This window comes from Passer domesticus, chromosome 36 (assembly GCF_036417665.1).
Source record: "Passer domesticus isolate bPasDom1 chromosome 36, bPasDom1.hap1, whole genome shotgun sequence".
NCBI lineage: Eukaryota > Metazoa > Chordata > Aves > Passeriformes > Passeridae > Passer > Passer domesticus.
The window spans coordinates 185415-206007 of record NC_087509.1 but is presented as its reverse complement, the minus strand read 5'-3'; the positions used below and the strand labels follow the sequence as shown (position 1 = coordinate 206007).

The window sequence follows — 20593 nt, the reverse complement described above, 5'->3', positions numbered from 1 at the left end:
GGGGTTTTTTTTTTAATAAAAAGGTTTGGAAATGGAGCGGGTGCTGCGAGTGATTTCTCCCTAATTACCTGCTAATTAAGCGCCTCACTTAACTCCCTTAATTCGCCCCCGCACCTTAATTAGCGCCTATAATTAAACACTCCCGGTAATTAAAGATCCGCATACTCACGTTTCCCTCTCTCGCCGCCAGGGGGCGCTCCCCGAGCTCCCCTCACGACTTTCCCGCCTCTCCCTGATCACGTGACCCCGCCCCTCAGGATGTCCCCGCCTCTCCCGCATCACGTGACGCGGGAGCGGCGCTATTTCTCCGCCCCGTTCCTTTTAATTTTTAACTTTTTTTTTTTTTTAATTCTTTGAAATCCGTTTCACGTAACCGGTTCCCTTTCCCCGTCCCACGGCACGGGAGCCGCTTCCTCTCCCGGTTCTACCGATTTTTTTCCCCTCCCCCCCTTTCCACGTTTCCCGCCTCTCCCGTTACCCTGGAGGCGGCGCCGTTCCCCTCACGGCCGTCACGTGACACCGGGCGGCCGCCGTTCCCCGCCTCTCCCCCGTCACGTGACGCCGCCACGCCCCCTCCTCCTCCTCCTCCTCCGTGCCCGCCTCACGTGAGGGAGGAACCGTTTCCCCCCCCTCACCGGTTTTACCGATTTCCCTCACGGTATTTCCCGTTTCCATTTTCCGGTTTTTCCCCCTTTACGAGAAGCGGCCGCTCCCCACCCCCCCCCCCGTAATTTTCCCGCCTCCCCCGGTCACGTGACCCTCTCCCCTCAGAGCCCCCTTTTCCCGCCTCTCCCGTCCCGCCCTTTTCCCGCCGGCCCGGAAGCGGAAGTTCCCCTCAGAGCCTCGCTTCCTGGGGGGGGGGGGAAGGACGCCGCGGCGCGGGAGGAGGAGGAGGAGGAGGCGGCGGCGGCGTCGGAGGCTCGCCGGAGTCCCGGCAAAAAGCGGGGCGCATCCCGGAGGAGCCCGAGGGTCCCCGGAGGGGGCCGCTGGGCCCCGCCGATGGCGCTGAGCCTGGACCGCGAGGCCTTCTCGCGGCGGCTGCGGCGGCTCTACGCCAGCTGGCAGGTGGGGGAGGGGCGGGGGGCGGGGGCTGCGAGGGGGGAGCGGGGTGGGGGAGGGGCGGCCCTGAGCGGGGGGAGGTCGGGGTGGGGGGGGGTAAAATTTGGGGGGGGGGGTTGTGAGGTAAATTTGGGGGGGGTGAGGGGAATTTGGGGGGGGTGAGGGGAATTTGGGGGGGCTGAGGGGAATTTGGGGGAGCTGAGGGGAATTTGGGGGAGTTGAGGCGGATTTGGGGGGGCTGAGGGGAATTTGGGGGGTTTGAGGGAGATTTGGGATGTTTTCAGGTAAATTTGGGGGTTTTGAGGTAAATTTGGGGGGCTTTGAGGGAAATTTGGGATGGCTGAGGTGAATTTGGGGGCTTTGAGGTAAATTTGGGGGGTTGAGGGAAATTTGGGGGATTTGAGGTAAATTTGGGATGTTTCAGGTGGATTTTGGGTCTTTGAGGTAAATTTGGGAGGTTTGAGGTGAATTTAGGGGATTTGAGGTAAATTTGGGGGGGTTGAGGGAAATTTGGGATGTTTTGAGGTAAATTTGGGATGTTTCAGGTGAATTTGGGGGATTTGAGGTAAATTTGGAGCAGTTGAAGTAAAGCTGGAGAATTTGAGATGGATTTGGGGGTTTGAGGTGAATTTTGGGGATGCTGAGGCAAATATGAGGGGTTTGGGGTAAATTTGGGGGGTTTTTACTTAAATTTGGGGGGGTTGAGGCAAACTTGGGATGTTTTGAGGTGAATTTGGGGGATTTGAGGTTAATTTGGGATGTTTTGAGGTGAATTTGGGGGATTTGAGGTTAATTTGGGTGTTTTGAGGTGAATTTTGGGGATGCTGAGGTAAATATCGGGGTTGTGAGGTAAATTTGGGGGGTTTGAGGTAAATTTAGGGGGTTTGAAGTAAATTTGAGGTAAATTTGGGGGGGTTTGAGGTGAATTTGGGGTGTCTGAGGTAAATATGGAGAGTCTGAGGTGGATTTGGGGGGTTTGAGGTAAATTTTGGAGGATTTGAGGTAAACTTGGGGGTTTGAGGTAAATTTGGGGTATTTAAGGAAAATTTAGGGGGTTTTGAGGAAATTTAGGGGGACTTGAGGTAAATTTAGGGGGGATTTGAGGTAAATTTGGGAGATTTGACGGTAAAGTTCTGGGGTCTGAGGTGAATTTTTGAGGTCTGAGGTGAATTTGGGGGATTTGAAGTAAGTTTTGGGGGATTTGAGCTAAATTTGGGGGGGTTTGAGGTAAATTTGGGGAGATTTGGGAGTTTTTAGAGGGGATTTTGGGTGAATTTTGGGTTTTGGGGTGAATTTGGGTTATTTGGGGTTTTTAACCCCTTTTCTCCCTCAGAAAGGGGAGGATGAGTACGGAGGGGAGGATTTTGGGGTGAATTTGGGTTATTTTGGGGTTTTTAACCCCTCTTTTCTCCTCAGAAAGGGGAGGATGAGTTCGGGGGTGGATTTTGGGTGAATTTGGGTTATTTTGGGGTATTTTAAACCCCTTTTCTCCCTCAGAAAGGGGAGGATGAGTTCGGGGGCGTCGACGCCATCGTGGTGGCCGTGGGGGTGGACGAGGAGATCGTCTACGCCAAATCCACGGCGCTGCAGGTGAGGGGAAAACACAAAAAAAACCAAAATCCCTGAGGGGGAAACACAAAAAAACCCAAAAATCCCTGAGGGCAAAACCCAAAAAATCCAAAAATTCCTGAGGGGAAACACAAAATTCTGAAAAAAATTCAAAATCCCTGAGGGGAAAACACAAAAAACCCCAAAATCCACGAGGGGAAAACCCAAAAAATTCAAAATCCCTGAGGGGAAAACACAAAAAAACCCCAAAATCCATGAGAGGAAAACCCAAAAATCCCTGAGGGGAAATCCCAAAATCCTGAAAAAAACCCCAAAATCCTTGAGGGGGAAACACAAAAAATCCAAAAATTCCTGAGGGGAAAACCCAAAAATCCCTAAAATCCATGAGGGGAAATCCCAAAATCCTGAAAAAAATCCAAAATTCCTGAGGGGAAATCCCCAAAAAACCAAAATCCATGAGAGGAAATCCCAAAATTCTGAGGAAAATCCAAAATCCCTGAGGGGAAATCCCAAAATCCTGAAAAAAACCCCCAAAATCCTTGAGGGGCAAACACAAAAAATCCAAAAATTCCTGAGGGGAAAACCCAAAAATCCCTAAAATCCATGAGGGGAAATCCCAAAATCCTGGAAAAAATCCAAAATTCCTCAGGGGAAATCCCAAAAAAACCAAAGTCCATGAGAGGAAATCCCAGAATTCTGAGGAAAATCCAAAATCCCTGAGGGGAAATCCCAAAATCCATCCAAAAGTCCCCAAAAAATGCTGAAAAAAAATCCCAAAATCCCCCCAAAAATCCCAAAATCCCTGGGAAAAATCCCCAAAAACTGAGAGGGGAAAATCCCTGAGGGGAAATCCCAAAATCCATCAAAAAAATCCCAAAAAATGCTGAAAAAAAATCCCAAAATCCCGCCAAAAATCCCAAAATCCCCCCAAAAATCCCAAAATCCCCCTAAAAATCCCAAAAACTGAGAGAGGAAAATCCCTGAGGGGAAAATCCCAAAATCCATCAAAAATCCCCCAGAAATGCTGAAAAAAATCCCTGAAAAAAAAATCCCTAAATTCCCCCCAAAGATCCCAAAATCCCTGGGACAAATCCCAAAAATTGAGAGGGGAAAATCCCCTAAAAAAAACCCCAAAATTCCTGAAAAAAACCCTCAAAATCCCCCCCAAAAAAACCCAAAAAATCCCTAAAAAAAATCCCCAAATCCCCCCAAAAAACCCAAAATCCTTGGAAAAAAAAACCCCAAATTCCTGAGGGAAACCCCGAAAGTCCTCCTCATTTTTTTAGGACATTTCCATAATTTTATTAATTAATAATTTTAGTTATTTAATTTCTAAATTTAATTTTATTAATTAATTTGAATTTTAAATAGTATTTATTTAGCTTTTAACATATTATTGTTATTTTTAAAATTATTTGTATGGTTTTTAATGTATTTTTACATAATTTTTAACACATTCCCATAATTCTTAAAAGGAATTTCTTTATTTTATTTTAATTTTTATTTAAATTTCTTTATTTTTTGGGTGTGTCTCCCCATTTCTGAGGGAATTCCTCTCATTTTTGGGTGAATTCTCTCATTTTTAGGTGAATTCTCTCATTTTTTGGGTGAATTTCCTCATTTTTAGGTAAATTCCCTCATTTGTGGAGAACTTCCCTCATTTTTTGGGGTAAATTCTCTCATTTTTTGGGTGAATTTCCTGATTTTTGAGTCAATCTCTTCATTTTTGGGGTAAATTCCCTCATTTTTTCATTGAATTCCCTCGTTTTTAAATTAATTCTCTCATTTTTAGGTGAATTTCCTCTTTTTTGAGTAAATTTCCTCATTTTCTCTTTGAATCCCCTAATTTTTAAATTAATTTTCTCATTTTAGGTGGATTTCCTCTTTTTTTGGGTAAAATTTCCTCATTTTTAAATTGAATTCCCTCATTTTTTCGGTCAATTGTTTCCTTTTTAAGAGAATTTTGGGTAAATTAAATTACATTTGGGTAAATCCCCTCAATTTTGGATAAATCCCTTTATTTTTAGGAAAGCTGCCTCATTTTTAGGTGAATTTCTCATTTTTGGTGGTTTCCCTGTCAGTTTTTGGGGTTCCTCTCTCCATTTTTGGGGTTTCTGGGTTGGTTTTTGGGGTTCCTGGTTGGGTTTTTGTGGTTCCTGAGTCAATTTTGGGGTTTCTGTGTTGGTTTTTGGGGTTCCTGTGTCCTTTTTTAGGGTTCTGTCCATTTTTGGGGTTTCCCTGTCAGTTTTTGGGGTTCCTGTGTCCATTTTTGGGGTTTCTGGGTTGATTTTTGGGGTTCCTTGGTTGGTTTTTGGGGTTCCTGTGTCCATTTTTGGTGTTCCTGGCTCGTTTTTTGGGGTATTTCTGTGGGGTTTTCGGGGTTTCTCTGTTTTGGGGTGTCACTTTTTGGGGTTCCTGTGTCCATTTTTGGGGTTCCTTTGTCCATTTTTGAGGTTCCTGGGTTGGTTTTTGGGGTTCCTGGCTGATTTTTGGTGTTCCTGGCTCATTTTTTGGGGTGTTTCTGTGGGGTTTTCGGGGTTTCTCTGTTCTGGGGTGTCACTTTTTGGGGTGCCTGCCCATTTTTGTGGTTCTTGTGTCCATTTTTAGGGGTTCCTTTGTCCATTTTTGGGGTTCCTGTGTCCATTTTTGGGGTTCCTTTGTCCATTTTTGGGGTTCCTGGTTGGGTTTTTGGTGTTCCTGGCTCATTTTTTGGGGTATTTCTGTGGGGTTTTCGGTGTTTCCCTGTTCTGGGGTGTCACTTTTTGGGGTTCCTGTGTCCATTTTTGGGGTTCCTTTGTCCATTTTTGAGGTTCCTGTGTCCATTTTTGGTGTTCCTGGCTCGTTTTTTGGGGTATTTCTGTGGGGTTTTTGGTGTTTCTCTGTTCTGGGGTGTCACTTCTTGGGGTTCCTGTGTCCATTTTTGGGGTTCCTTTGTCCATTTTTGGGGTTCCTTTGTCCATTTTTTGTGTTCCTGTGTCCATTTTTGAGGTTCCTGGTTGGGATTTTGGTGTTCCTGGGTTGGTTTTTGGTGTTCCTGGCTCATTTTTTGGGGTATTTCTGTGGGGTTTTTGGTGTTTCTGTGTTCTGGGGTGTCACTTTTTGGGGTTCCTGTGTCCATTTTTGGGGTTCCTTTGTCCATTTTTGGTGTTCCTTTGTCTATTTTTGAGGTTCCTGGGTTGGTTTTTGGTGTTCCTGGCTCATTTTTTGGGGTATTTTTGTGGGGTTTTTGGTGTTTCTCTCTTCTGGGGTGTCACTTTTTGGGGTTCCTGCCCATTTTTGTGGTTCTTGTGTCCATTTTTAGGGGTTCCTTTGTCCATTTTTGGGGTTCTTGTCTCCATTTTTGGGGCTCCTGTGTCGCTTTTTGGTGTTCCGGGGTCGTTTTTTGGTGTTCCTGGCTCATTTTTTGGGGTATTTCTGTGGGGTTTTTGGTGTTTCCCTGTTCTGGGCTGTCACTTTTTGGGGTGCCTGCCCATTTTCGGGGTGTCCTCTCCCCAGACATGGCTCTTTGGCTACGAGCTGACCGACACGGTGACGTCGCTCTGGCTCCTGTTGGTTTTTGGGGTTCCTTTGTCCATTTTTGAGGTTCCTGGTTGGGTTTTTGGTGTTCCTGGCTCATTTTTTGGGGTATTTCTGTGGGGTTTTTGGTGTTTCTCTGTTCTGGGGTGTCACTTTTTGGGGTTCCTGTGTCCATTTTTGGGGTTCCTTTGTCCATTTTTGAGGTTCCTGGGATGGTTTTTGAGGTTCCTGGGTTGGTTTTTGGTGTTCCTGGCTGATTTTTGGTGTTCCTGGCTCATTTTTTGGGGTATTTCTGTGGGGTTTTTGGTGTTTCTCTGTTCTGGGGTGTCACTTTTTGGGGTTCCTGTGTCCATTTTTAGGGGTTCCTTTGTCCATTTTTGAGGTTCCTGGGTTGGTTTTTGGTGTTCCTGGCTGATTTTTGGTGTTCCTGGCTCATTTTTTGGGGTATTTCTGTGGGGTTTTCGGGGTTTCTCTGTTCTGGGCTGTCACTTTTTGGGGTGCCTGCCCATTTTCGGGGTGTCCTCTCCCCAGACATGGCTCTTTGGCTACGAGCTGACCGACACGGTGATGCTGTTCTGCGAGGAGCGCGCTCTCTTCCTGGCCAGCCGCAAGAAGGTCGAGTTCCTCAAGCAGGTGGCCCAGGGCAAGGGCAACGAGGGGGCCACCAACGGGCTGCCGGCCATCACCCTGCTGGTCCGCGAGAAGGTGGGACCTGGGGGCAGTCTGGGGGGTTTGGGGTCACTTTGGGTCATTTTTGGTCTTTTTTGGTCATTTTTGGGTCATTTTTGGTCATTTTGGGTAATTTTGGGGTCATTTTTGGCCATTTTCGGGTCATTTTTGGGTTCCTGGGGGCCACCAACGGCCATCACCCTGCTGGTCTGGGAGAAGGTGGGACTTGGGGACAGTTTGGGGGGTTTGGGGTCATTTTGGGTCATTTTTGGTCTTTTTTGGTTGTTTTTGGGTCATTTTTTGTCATTTTGGGTCATTTTGGGGTCATTTTTGGCCATTTTCGGGTCATTTGGGGTTCATGAGGGCCACCAACAGCCATCACCCTGCTGGTCAGGGAGAAGGTGGGATTTGGGGACATTTTGGGGGGATTTGGGTCACTTTGGGGTTACTTTGGGTCATTTTGGGTGATTTTTTGTCTTTTTGGGTAATTTTTGGTCATTTTTGGGTCATTTAGGCTCATTTTTGGGTTCCTGGGGGTCACCAGTGGCCATCACCCAGGTGGTCTGGGAGAAGGTGGGATTTGGGGACATTTTGGGGGGTTTTGGGTCATTTTTGAGTAATTTTTTGGTCTTTTTGGGTCATTTTGGGGTTACTTTAGGCCATTTTTGGTCATTTTGGGTTGGTTTTTGGTCATTTTGGGGTAATTTGGGGTTCCTGGGGGCCACCAACGCCCATCACCCTGCTGGTCCAGGAGAAGGTGGGACTTGGGGACATTTTGGGTCATTTTGGGCTCTTTTTGCCTCATTTTGGGGTCACTTTTGGTCATTTTGGGGTCACTTTGGGTTCGTTTTTGGTCCCTTTGGGCTCTTTTTGGGTCATTTTGGAGTCACTTTGGGCTCTTTTTGGGTCATTTGGGGTCTCTTTTGGGTCATCTTGGGTCATTTTGGGGTCACTTTTGGTCATTTTGGGGTCACTTTGGGTTCGTTTTTGGTCACTTTGGGCTCTTTTTGGCTCATTTTGGGGTCACTTTGGGCTCTTTTTGGGTCACTTTGGGTTAATTTTTGGTCATTTTGGGTCATTTTGGGGTCACTTGGTCATTTTGGGGTCACTTTGGGCTGTTTTTGGGTCACTTTGGGTTCACTTTTGGTCATTTTGGGTCATTTTGGGGTCACTTTTGGTCATTTTGGGGTCACTTTGGGTTCGTTTTTGGTCACTTTGGGCTCTTTTTGGCTCATTTTGGGGTCACTTTGGGCTCTTTTTGGGTCACTTTGGGTTCACTTTTGGTCATTTTGGGTCATTTTGGGGTCGCTTTTGGTCATTTTGGGGTCACTTTGGGCTCTTTTTGGCTCATGTTGGGGTCACTTTGGGCTCTTTTTTGGTCATTTTGGGGTCACTTTGGGCTCGTTTTTGGTCACTTTGGGCTCTTTTTGGGTCACTTTTGGTTCATTTTTGGTCATTTTGGGGTCACTTTGGGCTCTTTTTTGGTCATTTTGGGCTCTTTTTGGTTCATTTTGGGTCACTTTTGGTCATTTTGATCATTTTGTGGTCCTGGGGGACATTTGGGCTGGGTTGCGAACCCGGGGCCGGGCGTGTCCGCCCCGCCCTGCCCTGCCCCCCTTGGCCACGCCCCCAGCTTGTCCCCGCCCCCGGCAGAACGAGAGCAACAAGGCGAACTTTGAGAAGCTGCTGGAGGCGCTGCGGGGCAGCCGGGCCGGGCGGCGCCTCGGCGTCTTCGCCAAGGACAAGTTCCCCGGCGACTTCATGAAGAGCTGGAACGACGCCCTCAGCAAGGAGGGCTTCGAGAAGGTCCGCGGGCGGGGCAGGGGCGGGGCCAGGGGCGGGATGAGGACGGGGTGGGGCGGAAGAGTTGGAGTTGGGTGGGATGGGTCAATGTTGGGTTGGAGTTGGGTTGGATGGGTCAGCGTTGGGTTTGATGGGTCAACGTCGGGTTTGAAGAGTCAAAGTTGGTTTGGAAGAGTCCAAGTTGGGTTGGAAGGGTCAAAGTTGGGTTAGAAGGGTTGAAGTTGGGTTGGAAGAGTTTTAAGTTGGGTTCAATGGGTCAAAGTTGGGTTGGAATTGGGTTTGAAGAGTGAAAGTTGGGTTGGATGAGTCAAAGTTGGGTTGGAGTTGGGTGGGAAGAGTTGGAGTTGGAGTTGGGTTGGAAGAGTCCAAGTTGAGTTTGATGGGTCAAAGTTGGGTTGGATGAGTTGAAGTTGGATTGGAAGAGTTGAAGTTGGGTTGGAAGAGTCAAAGGTGGGTTGGAGTTGGGTTGGAGTTGGGTTGGAAGTGTTGGAGTCAGGTTTGATGGGTCAGAGTTGCGTTTGAAGAGTCAGAGTTGGGTTGGAAGTGTTGGAGTTGGGTTGGAAGAGTCAAAGTTGGGTTGGAAGAGTCAAAGTTGGGTTGGAGTTGGGTTGGATGGGTCAAAGTTGGGTTGGATGGGTCAGAGTTGGGTCAGATGAGTCAAAGTTGGGTTGGAAGAGTTGAAGTTGGGTTGGAAGAGTTCAAAGTTGGGTTGGAAGGGTCAGAGTTGGGTTGGATGAGCGAAAGTTGGGTTGGAAGAGTTGGAGTTGGGTTGGAAGGGTCAAAGTTGGGTTTGATGGGTCAAAGTTGGGTTGGAAGGGTCAGAGTTGGGTTGGAGTTGGGTTGGAAGAGTTGGAGTTGGGTGGGAAGAGTTGGAAGTGGTATGGAATGGTCAGAGTTGGGTTGGTAGAGTTGGAGTTGAGTTGGATGAGTCAAAGTTGGGTTTGATGGGTCAAAGTTGGGTTGGAGTTGGGTTGGGAGAGTCGGAGTTGGCTTGGATGAGTTGGAGTTGGGTTGGAAGGGTCAAAGTTGGGTTGCAAGAGTCAAAGTTGGGTTTGAAGGGTCAATGTTGGGTTGAAGTTGGGGTGGAAGAGTTGAAGTTGGGTGGGATGGGTCAGAGTTGGGTTGGAAGGCTCAAAGTTGGGTTTGAAGAGTCAAAGTTGAGTTTGAAAGGTCAAAGTTGGGTTTGAGTTGGGTTGGATGAGTCAGAGTTGGGTTGGAGTTGAGTGGGAAGAGTTTGAGTTGGGTTTGATGGGTCAGAGTTGGGTTGGAAGGGTCAAAGTTGGGTTGGATGAGTTGGAATTGGGTTGGAAGAGTCAGAGTTGGACTGGAAGGGTCAAAGTCGGGTTGGAAGAGTTAAAGTTGGGTTCAATGGGTCAAAGTTGGGTTGGAAGGGTCCGAGTTGGTTTGGAAGAGTCAAAGTTGGGTTGGAAGAGTTGAAGTTGGGTCAGATGAGTCAAAGTTGGGTCGGATGAGTCAAAGTTGGGTTGAAAAGCTCAAAGTTGGGTTGGATGAACCAAATTTGGGTTGGAAGGGTCAAAGTTGGGTCGAATGAGTCAAAGTTGAGTTTGAAAGGTCAAAGTTGGGTTTGAGTTGGGTTGAATGAGTCAAAGTTGGGTTGGAAGAGTTGAAGTTGGGTCGGAAGAGTCAAAGTTGAGTTGGAAGAGTTTGAGTTGGTTTGGATGGACCAAAGTTGAGTTGGATGAGTCAAAGTTGGGTTCAGTGGGTCAAAGTTGGGTTGGAAGGGTTGGAGTTGGGTTAGAGTTGGGTTGGAAGGGTCAAAGTTGGGTCGGAAGAGCCACAGTTGGGTTGGAAGGGTCAAAGTTGGGTCAGAAGAGTTGGAGTTGGGTTCAATGGGTCAAAGTTGGGTCGGAAGAGTTGGAGTTGGTTCAGGTGAACCAAGGTTGGCTCGGGAGGCTCGGCGCCAACCCGAGCCGCCCCGGCGGCCCCGCCCACGCCGGCCCCGCCCCTCAGGTGGACGTGAGCGCGGCGGTGGCGCAGGCCATGGCGGCCAAGGAGGAGGGGGAGCTGCAGCTGATGCGCAAGGCGGCCGCCATCACCTCCGAGGTCTTCACCAAGTTCTTCAAGGAGCGCGTCATGGAGATCGTCGACGCCGACGAGGTGGGGGCGGGGCCAGCGGGGGGCGGGGCCAGCGGGGGGCGGGGCTCGGGTGGGAGCAGCAGTGGGAGGCTTGGGGTCAGGGTGGAGCAAAAGTGGGAGGTTTTGAGGTCAGGATGGAGCAAAAATTGGAGTTTTGAGAAGAAATTGTACCAAAAATTGGAGTTTTGAGGTCAGGTTGGACTCCATAAAACTGGAATTTTGAGATCAGGATAGAGCAAAAATTTGGAATTTTAAGATCTGGATGGAGCAAAAATTGGAATTTCGAGGTCAAATTAGACCAAAAATTTGGAATTTTGCGATATGGATGGACCAAAAATGGGAGTTTTGAGGTCAGGTTAGACTTGTAAAAATTGGAATTTTTAGGTCAGATTAAACTCCCAAAAATTGGAGTTTTGAGGTCAGGTTGGACCAAAAAATTGGAATTTTTGGGCCCTATTTGATCACCTTGATCCAAAAACCAAAATCTTGGTGTCACTTTGCTCCAAAAATCAACATTTTGATGTAAAATTGACCCAAAACTTCCCATTTTTGGGGTCAACCTCTACCAAAAACCGACATTTTGGTTCCAAATTCATCATTTTTGCTCCAAAGCCCAACATTTTGAGGAGAACTTTGTCCCATTTTGGGGTTGAGTCTTGGTGGCCGTGGGTCTGTGATCTCATGATGACGTCACGATGACGTCACAGTGACAAAAATGGGAGTTTTGACGTCTGGATAGACCAAAAATGGGAGTTTTGAGGTCAGGTTGGACCAAAAATTGGAATTTTGAGGAGAAGTTGGGCCAAAAATTGGAATTTTGGCATCTGGGTGGACCAAAAATTGGAATTTTGGGGTCCTGTTCTATGTCCTTGCCCAACATAGTCCAAAAAACGATGTCTTGGTGTCACTTTGCTCCAAAAATTGTCATTGTGAGGTCAAATTGACCCAAAACTTCCCATTTTTGGGGTCAACCTCTACCAAAAAATGACATTTTGGGACCAAATTCATCATTTTTGCTCCAAACCCCAACATTTTGAGGAGAACTTTGTCCCGTTCTGGGGCTGGGTCTTGGTGGCCGTGTGTCTGTGACCTCGTGATGACGCCGTGATGACGTCACGATGACGTCACGCTGACGTCACCCGCAGAAGGTGCGCCACAGCAAGCTGGCCGAGGCGGTGGAGAAAGCCATCGAGGAGAAGAAATACCTGGCTGGGGCCGACCCCTCGGCCGTGGAGATGTGCTACCCGCCCATCATCCAGAGCGGCGGCAACTACAACCTCAAGTTCAGCGTCGTCAGGTACCCGGAAAACCCAAAATCCCCGGAATTTAACCCAAAATAGAAAACCCCGGAAAAAAACCCAAAAAACTAACAAAATCCCACCCAAAAATACACAAAAAATTACACAAAAATACCCCAAGAGTGGGGGCAACTACAACCTCAAGTTCAGCGTCCTCAGGTACCCAAAATCACCGGAATTTAACCCAAAATCCAAATTCCCGAAAAAACCCCAAAAATCCGACAAAATTCCCACAAAAATCCCCCAAAAATTACAGAAAAAATCCCCAAAAATTCCCCGCCCATCATCCAGAGCGGCGGCAACTGCAACCTCAAGTTCAGCGTGGTCAGGTACCTGAAAAACCCAAACCCCCCCCAAAACCCCAAAATCCCCCAAAATTAACCCCAAATCCAAAATCTACAATTGCGTAAAAATTACCCCAAAATTTCCCCAGAATTCCCCTTTCTCCCCCCATTTCTGACCCATTTTTCCCATTTTTCACTCCATTTTTACCAATTTCCCTCTTTTTCACCCCTTTTTGCAGTGACAAGTCCCACATGCACTTCGGGGCCATCACCCCCATTTCTCACCCCATTTCTCCCCCCCCTTTTTCCCATTCCTCCCTCCATTTTTTCTCGTTTTTACCCCATTTTTTCCTATTTTTTTCCTGTTTTTTGTTATATTTCCTCAATTTTTACCAATTTCCCTCTTTTTCTCCCCATTTTCCCAGTGACAAGTCCCACATGCACCGCAGGGCCATCACCCCCATTTCTCACCCATTTTCCTTATTTCTGACCCCATTTTTAACCCTTTTTTCGCCCTTTTTTCCCCGTTTTTCCCGTTTTTTGCTATTTTTTTCCCGATTTTTACCAATTTCCCCATTTTTTCCCCCAATTCGCAGCAACAAGTCCCACATGCACTTCGGGGCCATCACCCCCATTTCTCACCCATTTTCCTTATTTCTGACCCCATTTTTAACCCTTTTTTCGCCCTTTTTTCCCCGTTTTTCCCCGTTTTTTGCTATTTTTTTCCCGATTTTTACCAAATTCCCCATTTTTTCCCCCATTTCGCAGCGACAAGTCCCACATGCACTGCAGGGCCATCACCCCCATTTCTCACCCCATTTTCCTTATTTCTGACCCCATTTTTAATCCTTTTTTTGCCGTTTTTTCCCTGTTTTTCCTGTTTTTTGCTATTTTTTTCCCGATTTTTACCAAATTCCCCATTTTTTCCCCCATTTCGCAGCGACAAGTCCCACATGCACTGCAGGGCCATCACCCCCATTTCTCACCCATTTTCCTTATTTCTGACCCCATTTTTAACCCTTTTTTCCCCGTTTTTTCCCGTTTTTTGCTATTTTTTTCCCGATTTTTACCAAATTCCCCAATTTTTCCCCCATTTCCCAGCGACAAGTCCCACATGCACTTCGGGGCCATCACCCCCATTTCTCACCCCACTTTTCCCTCCGTTATTCCCATTTTTACCTCATTTTTTCCCCGTTTTACCCCGTTTTTTCCCATTTTTTCACCGATTTTTACAATTTTTTTTTTAAATTTTACCAATTCTTCCAATTTTTCCCCCATTTCGCAGCGACAAGTCCCACATGCACTTCGGGGCCATCACCTGCTCCATGGGCATCCGCTACAAGTCCTACTGCTCCAACCTGGTGCGGACGCTGATGGTGGATCCGTCGCAGGACATGCAGGAGCACTACGGCTTCCTGCTGACCCTGCAGGACGTGCTGCTGAGGGAGCTGCGGCACGGTGAGTGACCACTGAGTGACCACAGTGACCGCTGAGTGACCACACTGACCACTGAGTGACCACAGTGCCCACTGACCCCGACTGACCCCGACTGACCCCCGAGTGACCCCTCCCAGGACATGCAGGAGCACTACGGCTTCCTGCTGACCCTGCAGGACGTGCTGCTGAGGGAGCTGCGGCACGGTGAGTGACCACTGAGTGACCACTGAGTGACCACAGTGCCCACTGACCCCGACTGACCCCGACTGACCCCCGAGTGACCCCTCCCAGGACATGCAGGAGCACTACGGCTTCCTGCTGACCCTGCAGGACGTGCTGCTGAGGGAGCAGCGGCACGGTGAGTGACCACTGAGTGACCACTGAGTGACCACTGAGTGACCACAGTGACCGCTGACCCCGACTGACCAGCCCCATCCCCATCCGTCCATGGCTGACCCCAAAAAGTCCCCCAGTGACCCCCACAGTGACCATTGACTGACCCCTGAGTGACCACTGAGTGAACCTTAAATGACCCTGACTGACCTCTCTGACCCTGAGTGACCCTGACTGACCACTGGGTGACCTGAGTGACCGCTGAGTGACCACTGAGTGACCCCAAATGACCCCTGAGTGGCTCTGAGCAACTCCAGATGACCTTGAGTGACCCCAAATGACCTTTAAATGACCCCTCTGACCCTGAGTGACCCCAAATGACCACTGAGTGACCCCTGAATGATTCTGAGCAACTCCAAATGACCCCGAATGACCCTGAGTGACCTTTAAATGACCCTGACTGATCTCTCTGACCCCTCCTGACTCTGAGTGACCACTGAGTGACCAGGGTGATCACTGAGTGACCACTGAGTGACCACAGTGACCACAGTGACCCTGACAGACCCCGGAGTGATCAGAGTGACCACTGAGTGTTCACTGAGTGACCCTGACTGACCAGAGTGACCACTCAGTGACCACAGTGACCACTGCCCCCGACAGACCCCGGAGTGACCAGAGTGACCCCTGAGTGACCACTGAGTGACCACAGTGACCACTGCCCCCGACAGACCCCGGAGTGATCAGAGTGACCACTGAGTGTTCACTGAGTGACCCTGAGTGACCACAGTGACCCTGAGTGACCACTGAGTGACCTCTCCTTACCGTGACTGACCTCTCTGACTCTGAGTGACCACTGAGTGACCCCTGAGCCCTGAGTGACCACTGGGTGACTCTGAGCACTCCAAATGACCCCTGACTGACCTCTCTGACCCCTCCTGACCCTGACTGACCCCTGAGTGACCAGAGTGGCCGCCGAGTGACCGCTGGGTGCCCCCGCAGGCGCCCGTCTGTGCGACGTCTACGCGGCCGTGATGGACGTGGTCAAGAAGCAGCGGCCGGAGCTGCTGGGCAAGGTCACCAAGAATTTGGGGTGAGAAGGGGCGATTTTGGGGCTGGGTCACCCGGGGGTCAGGGTGGTCACTCACTCCGTGGTCACTCTGGTCACTCCGCGACCGCAGCTTTGCCATGGGCATCGAGTTCCGCGAGGGCTCCCTGGTCATCAACAGCAAGAACCAGCAGCGCCTCAAGAAGGGTGAGCACAAATTCACCTTTTCCACCCCAAAATTCACCTGTTCTGCCCCAAAATCTGCGTTTTCCACCCCAAAATCTGATTCTTGTCCAAAAATCCCCACTTTTCACCCCAAAATTCATGTGTTCTGCCTCAAAATCCGGATTTTCCACCCCAAAATCTGCTTTTTATGGGATGGTGTTTTTTCCTCATTTTTTGGGTTTTTCCCATTTTTCAACAAAATCCCCCCATTTTCCCCCCAGACAGGGATGGTGTTATTTCCCATTTTTTATTTTTTTCCCGTTTTAACCAATTTCCTGTGTTTTCCCCCCAAACAGAGATGATGTTTTTCCCCCTCTTTTTTTTTTTGCTTTTCCCCATTTTTTGGTTTTTTTCCCATTTTTAACCAAAATCCCATGTTTTCCCCCCAAAAAGGGGTGCTGTTTTTTCCCCATTTTTCTCCATTTTTTGTTTTTTTCCCCATTTTAACCAATTTTTCCCCAAAACAGGGATGGTGTTTTCCCCCATTTTTGTTTTTTCCCATTTTTAACCAAAATCCCCTGTTTTCCCCCCAAACAGGGATGGTGTTTTTTTCCCATTTTTTGGGTTTTTTTCCCATTTTTAACCAAAATCCTCTGTTTTCCCCCCAAACAGGGATGGGGTTTTTCCCCAATTTTTTTTCCTTTTTCCCATTTTTTGTTTTTTTTTTCCTATTTTAACCAAAATCCCCCGTTTTCCCCCCAAACAGGGATGGGGTTTTTCCCCAATTTTCTTTCCTTTTTCCCATTTTTTGTTTTTTTCCTATTTTAACCAAAATCCCCCATTTTCCCCCCAAACAGGGATGGGGTTTTTCCCCCTTTTTTTTTGCCTTTTCCCATTTTTCCTTTTTTCTTTTGCCATTTTAACCAATTTCCCCTGTTTTCCCCCCAAACAGGATTGTGTTTTCCCCCTTTTTTTTTTGCTTTTTCCCATTTTTCCCATTTTTTTCCCCGTTTTAACCAAAATCCCCCGTTTTCGCCCCAAACAGGGATGGTGTTCAGCGTCAACGTGGGCCTCTCGGACCTGCCCAACCGCGAGGCCAAGCGGCCGGAGGAGCGCAGCTACGCGCTCTTCCTGGGCGACACCGTCATGGTGGACGAGGTGGGCGGGGCCGACCCCAAACCCACCAATCGCGGCAGGGCTCCTCCCCTCCGCCAATCGCGGCCTCGCTTCCCTCACAAAATGGCGGCTGACCTTCAGAAAATGGCGGCATCCGTCAAAAAATGGCGCCCTCCCCTTGCAAAATGGCGGCCACCCCTCACCAATATGGCGGCCTCCCCTCACAAAATGGCAGCCGACCTTCACAAAATGGCAGCCGACCTTCAGAAAATGGCGGCCTCCCCTCACAAAATGGCAGCCGACCCTCAGAAAATGGCGGCTTCCCTTCATAAAATGGCGGCCGCCCCACACAAAATGGCGGCTCCCCTTCTTCCCTCAGCCAATGGCGTTGCTCCTTCCCTCAGCCAATGGCGTGCGGTGATTTCCTCAGCCAATCGCGGCCTTGTGTCCCTCAGCCAATCACAGGCCTTGCTGCTTTTCCCCTCGTCCAATCCGGCCTCGCTCCCCTCAGGAAAATGGCTCCTCCCCTTCTGCCCTCAGCCAATCACGGCCTCGTGCTCATTGGCCAATCACAGCCTGGCTTTCATTGGCCAATCACAGCCTGGCTGCCTGCCCTGCTGCCCAATGGCGTGCTGGGATTCCCTCAGCCAATCGCATTTTCCCGCCAAATTCCTTCAGCCAATTGCGTGTCCCCGCCCCTTTTCTCCCGACCAATGGCGTGTCCCCGCCCCTTTTCTCCCGACCAATGGCGTGTCCCCGCCCCTTTTCTCCCGACCAATCACAGGAGGGCCCGGCCGTGGTGCTGACGGCCGTCAAGAAGAAGGTGAAGAACGTCGGGATCTTCCTCAAGGTGAGGCGGTTTGGGGATAAAAACGGTGATTTTGGGAAAAACGGGGTTTGGGGGGGAAAAGAGAGGATTTTGGGGAAAAATGGGGAATTTGGGGGGAAAATGGGGAATTTGGGGCAAAAAAAAGAGGATTTTGGGGTAAAAACTGGGGATTTTGGGGGAAAAAACCCGAGGATTTTGGAGGAAAAAAAGGGAAGTTTGGGGAAAGAAATAAGGAATTTGGGCAAAAAATGGGGAATTTGGGGAAAAAAAAAACCTGAGGATTTTGGGGCAAAAAAATGGGATTTTTGGGGTAGAAAACGGGGATTTAGGGCACAGAAAAAGAGGATTTGGGGGCAAAAAAGGGGATTTGGGGCAAAAACTGGGAATTTGGGCAAAAAAATTGGGATTTTGGGAATTTAGGATTTTGAGATTTCAGGGATTTTGGGAAATTTGGTGTTTGGGAATTAAGGATTTTAAGAATTTGGAATTTTGGGAATTTAGGGGTGTGGGGATTTTGGCCATTTGAGATCTTGAGAATTTGGGATTTTAGGGAATTTGGGAATTTAGGATTTGGGGATTTTTGGAATTTTGCATTTTGAGAATTTGGAATTTTGGGAATTTGGGGGATTTGGGAATTTGGGGAATTTGGGATCTGGGGATTTTGGTATCTGGGGATTTTGGGAATTTGGAATTTTGGGAATTTGGAATTTGGGAATTTGGAATTTTGGGAATTTGGGAATTTGGGATTTACGTTTTTCCCCAAATGCCCGATTCCGCGCCCAGAACGAGGACGAGGACGAGGAGGAGCCGGACAAGGACGCGGCCGAAGATCTGCTGGGGAGGAGCTCCCGGGCTGCCCTGCTCACCGAGAGGACACGGGTGGGTACTGAGTGACCACTGAGTGACCACTGACCCCTGAGTGACCCCTGAGTGACCCCTGAGTGACCAATGAGTGACCACTGACCATCAGTGACCATCACTGACCAGTGACCATCAGTGACCATCAGTGAGCAGCTCCCGGGCTGCCCTGCTGACCGAGAGGACACGGGTGGGTACTGACCCCTGAGTGACCCCTGAGTGACCACTGAGTGACCCCTGAGTGACCACTGACCATCACTGACCATCACTGACCACTGACCATCAGTGACCATCAGTGAGCAGCTCCAGGGCTGCCCTGCTGACCGAGAGGACACGGGTGGGTACTGACCCCTGAGTGACCCCTGAGTGACCACTGAGTGACCCCTGAGTGACCACTGACCATCAGTGACCATCAGTGACCATCAGTGACCCCTGAGCAGCTCCCGGGCTGCCCTGCTGACCGAGAGGACACGGGTGGGTAGTGAGTGACCACTGAGTGACCACTGACCACTGAGTGACCAATGAGTGACCACTGAGTGACCACTGAGTGACCACTGACCCCTGAGTGACCCCCGAGTGACCCCTGAGTGACCATTGGTGTGTCCAGAACGAGCTGACGGCCGAGGAGAAGCGCCGGGCCCACCAGAAGGAGCTGGCCTGGGCTGCCCCTGAGTGACCATTACTGACCATTAGTGACCATGACTGACCAGTACTGACCATGACTGACCCCCTGACCCCCGAGTGACCCCTGAGTGACCATTGGTGTGTCCAGAACGAGCTGACGGCCGAGGAGAAGCGCCGCGCCCACCAGAAGGAGCTGGCCTGGGCTGCCCCTGAGTGACCATTACTGACCATGACTGACCGGTACTGACCATGACTGACCCCCTGACCCCTGAGTGACCCCTGAGTGACCACTGCCCTGTCCAGAACGAGCTGACGGCCGAGGAGAAGCGCCGCGCCCACCAGAAGGAGCTGGCCTGGGCTGACCCTGAGTGACCATTGCTGACCATTAGTGACCAGTACTGACCAGTACTGACCATGACTGACCCCTGAGTGACCCCCGAGTGACCCCTGAGTGACCAATCCTGTGTCCAGAACGAGCTGACGGCCGAGGAGAAGCGCCGCGCCCACCAGAAGGAGCTGGCCACGCAGCTGAACGAGGACGCGCGGCGGCGCCTGACGGAGCAGCGCGGCGAGCAGCAGACCCAAAAGTAGCCAAATTCACCCCAAAACTGCCACGGGGTTCTGGCCTTGGTCCTCATCCTGGTGCTGGTTCCTTGTCCTGGTTTTTGCCCAAATTTTTTGCCCAAAATACACAATTCCTGCCCCAAATTCCCAATTTCTGCCCAAATTCCTGCCCAAAATCCCAAATTCCTGCCCCAATTTCTGTCCCAATTCTTGCCCCAAATTCCCCAATTCCTGCCCCAAATTCTTGCCCAAAATCCCCAATTCCTGCCCAAATTCATGCCCCAAATTCCCCAATTCCTGCCCAAATTCTTGCCCAAAATCCACAATTCCTGCCCAAAATTCCCAATTCTTGCCCAAATTCCTGCCCCAATTTCTGTCCCAATTCTTGCCCCCAATTCCCCAATTCCTGCCCAAATTCCTGCCCAAATTTCTGCCCAAATTCCCCAATTCCTGCCCCAAATTCCCCAATTCCGGCCCCAATTTCTGTCCCAATTCCTGCCCCAATTCCTGCCCCAAATTCCCCAATTCTTGCCCAAATTCCTCCCCAAAATCCCCAATTCCTGCCCCAATTTCTGCCCAAATTCCCCAATTCCTGCCCCAATTCCTGCCCCAAATTCCCCAATTCCTGCCCCAATTCCTGCCCCAAATTCACCAATTCCTGCCCCAATTCCCCAATTCCTGCCCCAAATTCCCCAATTCTTGCCCAAATTCCCCAATTCCTGCCCAAATTCCTGCCCCAAATTCCCAATTTCTGCCCAAATTCCCCAATTCCTGCCCCAATTCCTGCCCCAAATTCCCCAATTCCTGCCCCAATTCCCCAATTCCTGCCCCAAATTCCCCAATTTTTGCCCCAATTCCTGCCCAGAATCCTCAATTCCTGCCCCAAGTTCCCCAGTTCTTGCCCCAATATCCCCAACTTCCTGCCCAAATTTCTGTCCCAAATCCCCAATTTTTGCCCCAATTCCTGCCCAAAATCCCAAATTCCTGCCCCAAGGTCTCCAATTCCTGCCCCAAATTCCGGCCCCAATTCCCCAGTTTCTGCCCAAATTCCTGCCTGAATTCCCCCAGTTTCTGTCCAAAATCCCAAATTCCTACCCAAAATCCCCAACTCCTGCCCCAAACCCCCCAACCCCCTTTCACCCCCATTTTTCCCCAAACCCCCATTTTTTTTCCCCAACCCCATTTTTCCCCAAATCCCATTTTTCTCCCCAAAACCCCATTTCCCCCAAACCCCCCATTTTTTCCCAAATCCCATTTTTCCCAAACACCATTTCCCCCCCCAAAAACCCCATTTTTTTCCCCAAAACCCCATTTTTCCCAAAACCTG

General features: G+C 49.4%; 1 protein-coding gene across 1 annotated transcript in view; it reads left to right on the top strand.

Moving 5' to 3' along the window:
* The first annotated feature begins 819 nt into the window (after positions 1–819).
* SUPT16H (SPT16 homolog, facilitates chromatin remodeling subunit) overlaps positions 820–20593 on the top strand; it is a 47369-nt gene continuing 27595 nt past the window's right edge. Inside the window, 13 exon segments of the mRNA XM_064402212.1 lie at positions 820–1065; positions 2557–2649; positions 6676–6849; positions 8467–8619; positions 10588–10734; positions 11859–12010; positions 13581–13753; positions 15065–15155; positions 15244–15317; positions 16321–16433; positions 17176–17241; positions 18004–18099; positions 19174–19289. Of these exon segments, the coding sequence (XP_064258282.1) occupies positions 1000–1065; positions 2557–2649; positions 6676–6849; positions 8467–8619; positions 10588–10734; positions 11859–12010; positions 13581–13753; positions 15065–15155; positions 15244–15317; positions 16321–16433; positions 17176–17241; positions 18004–18099; positions 19174–19289 (1514 nt within the window). The 5' untranslated portion in view covers positions 820–999.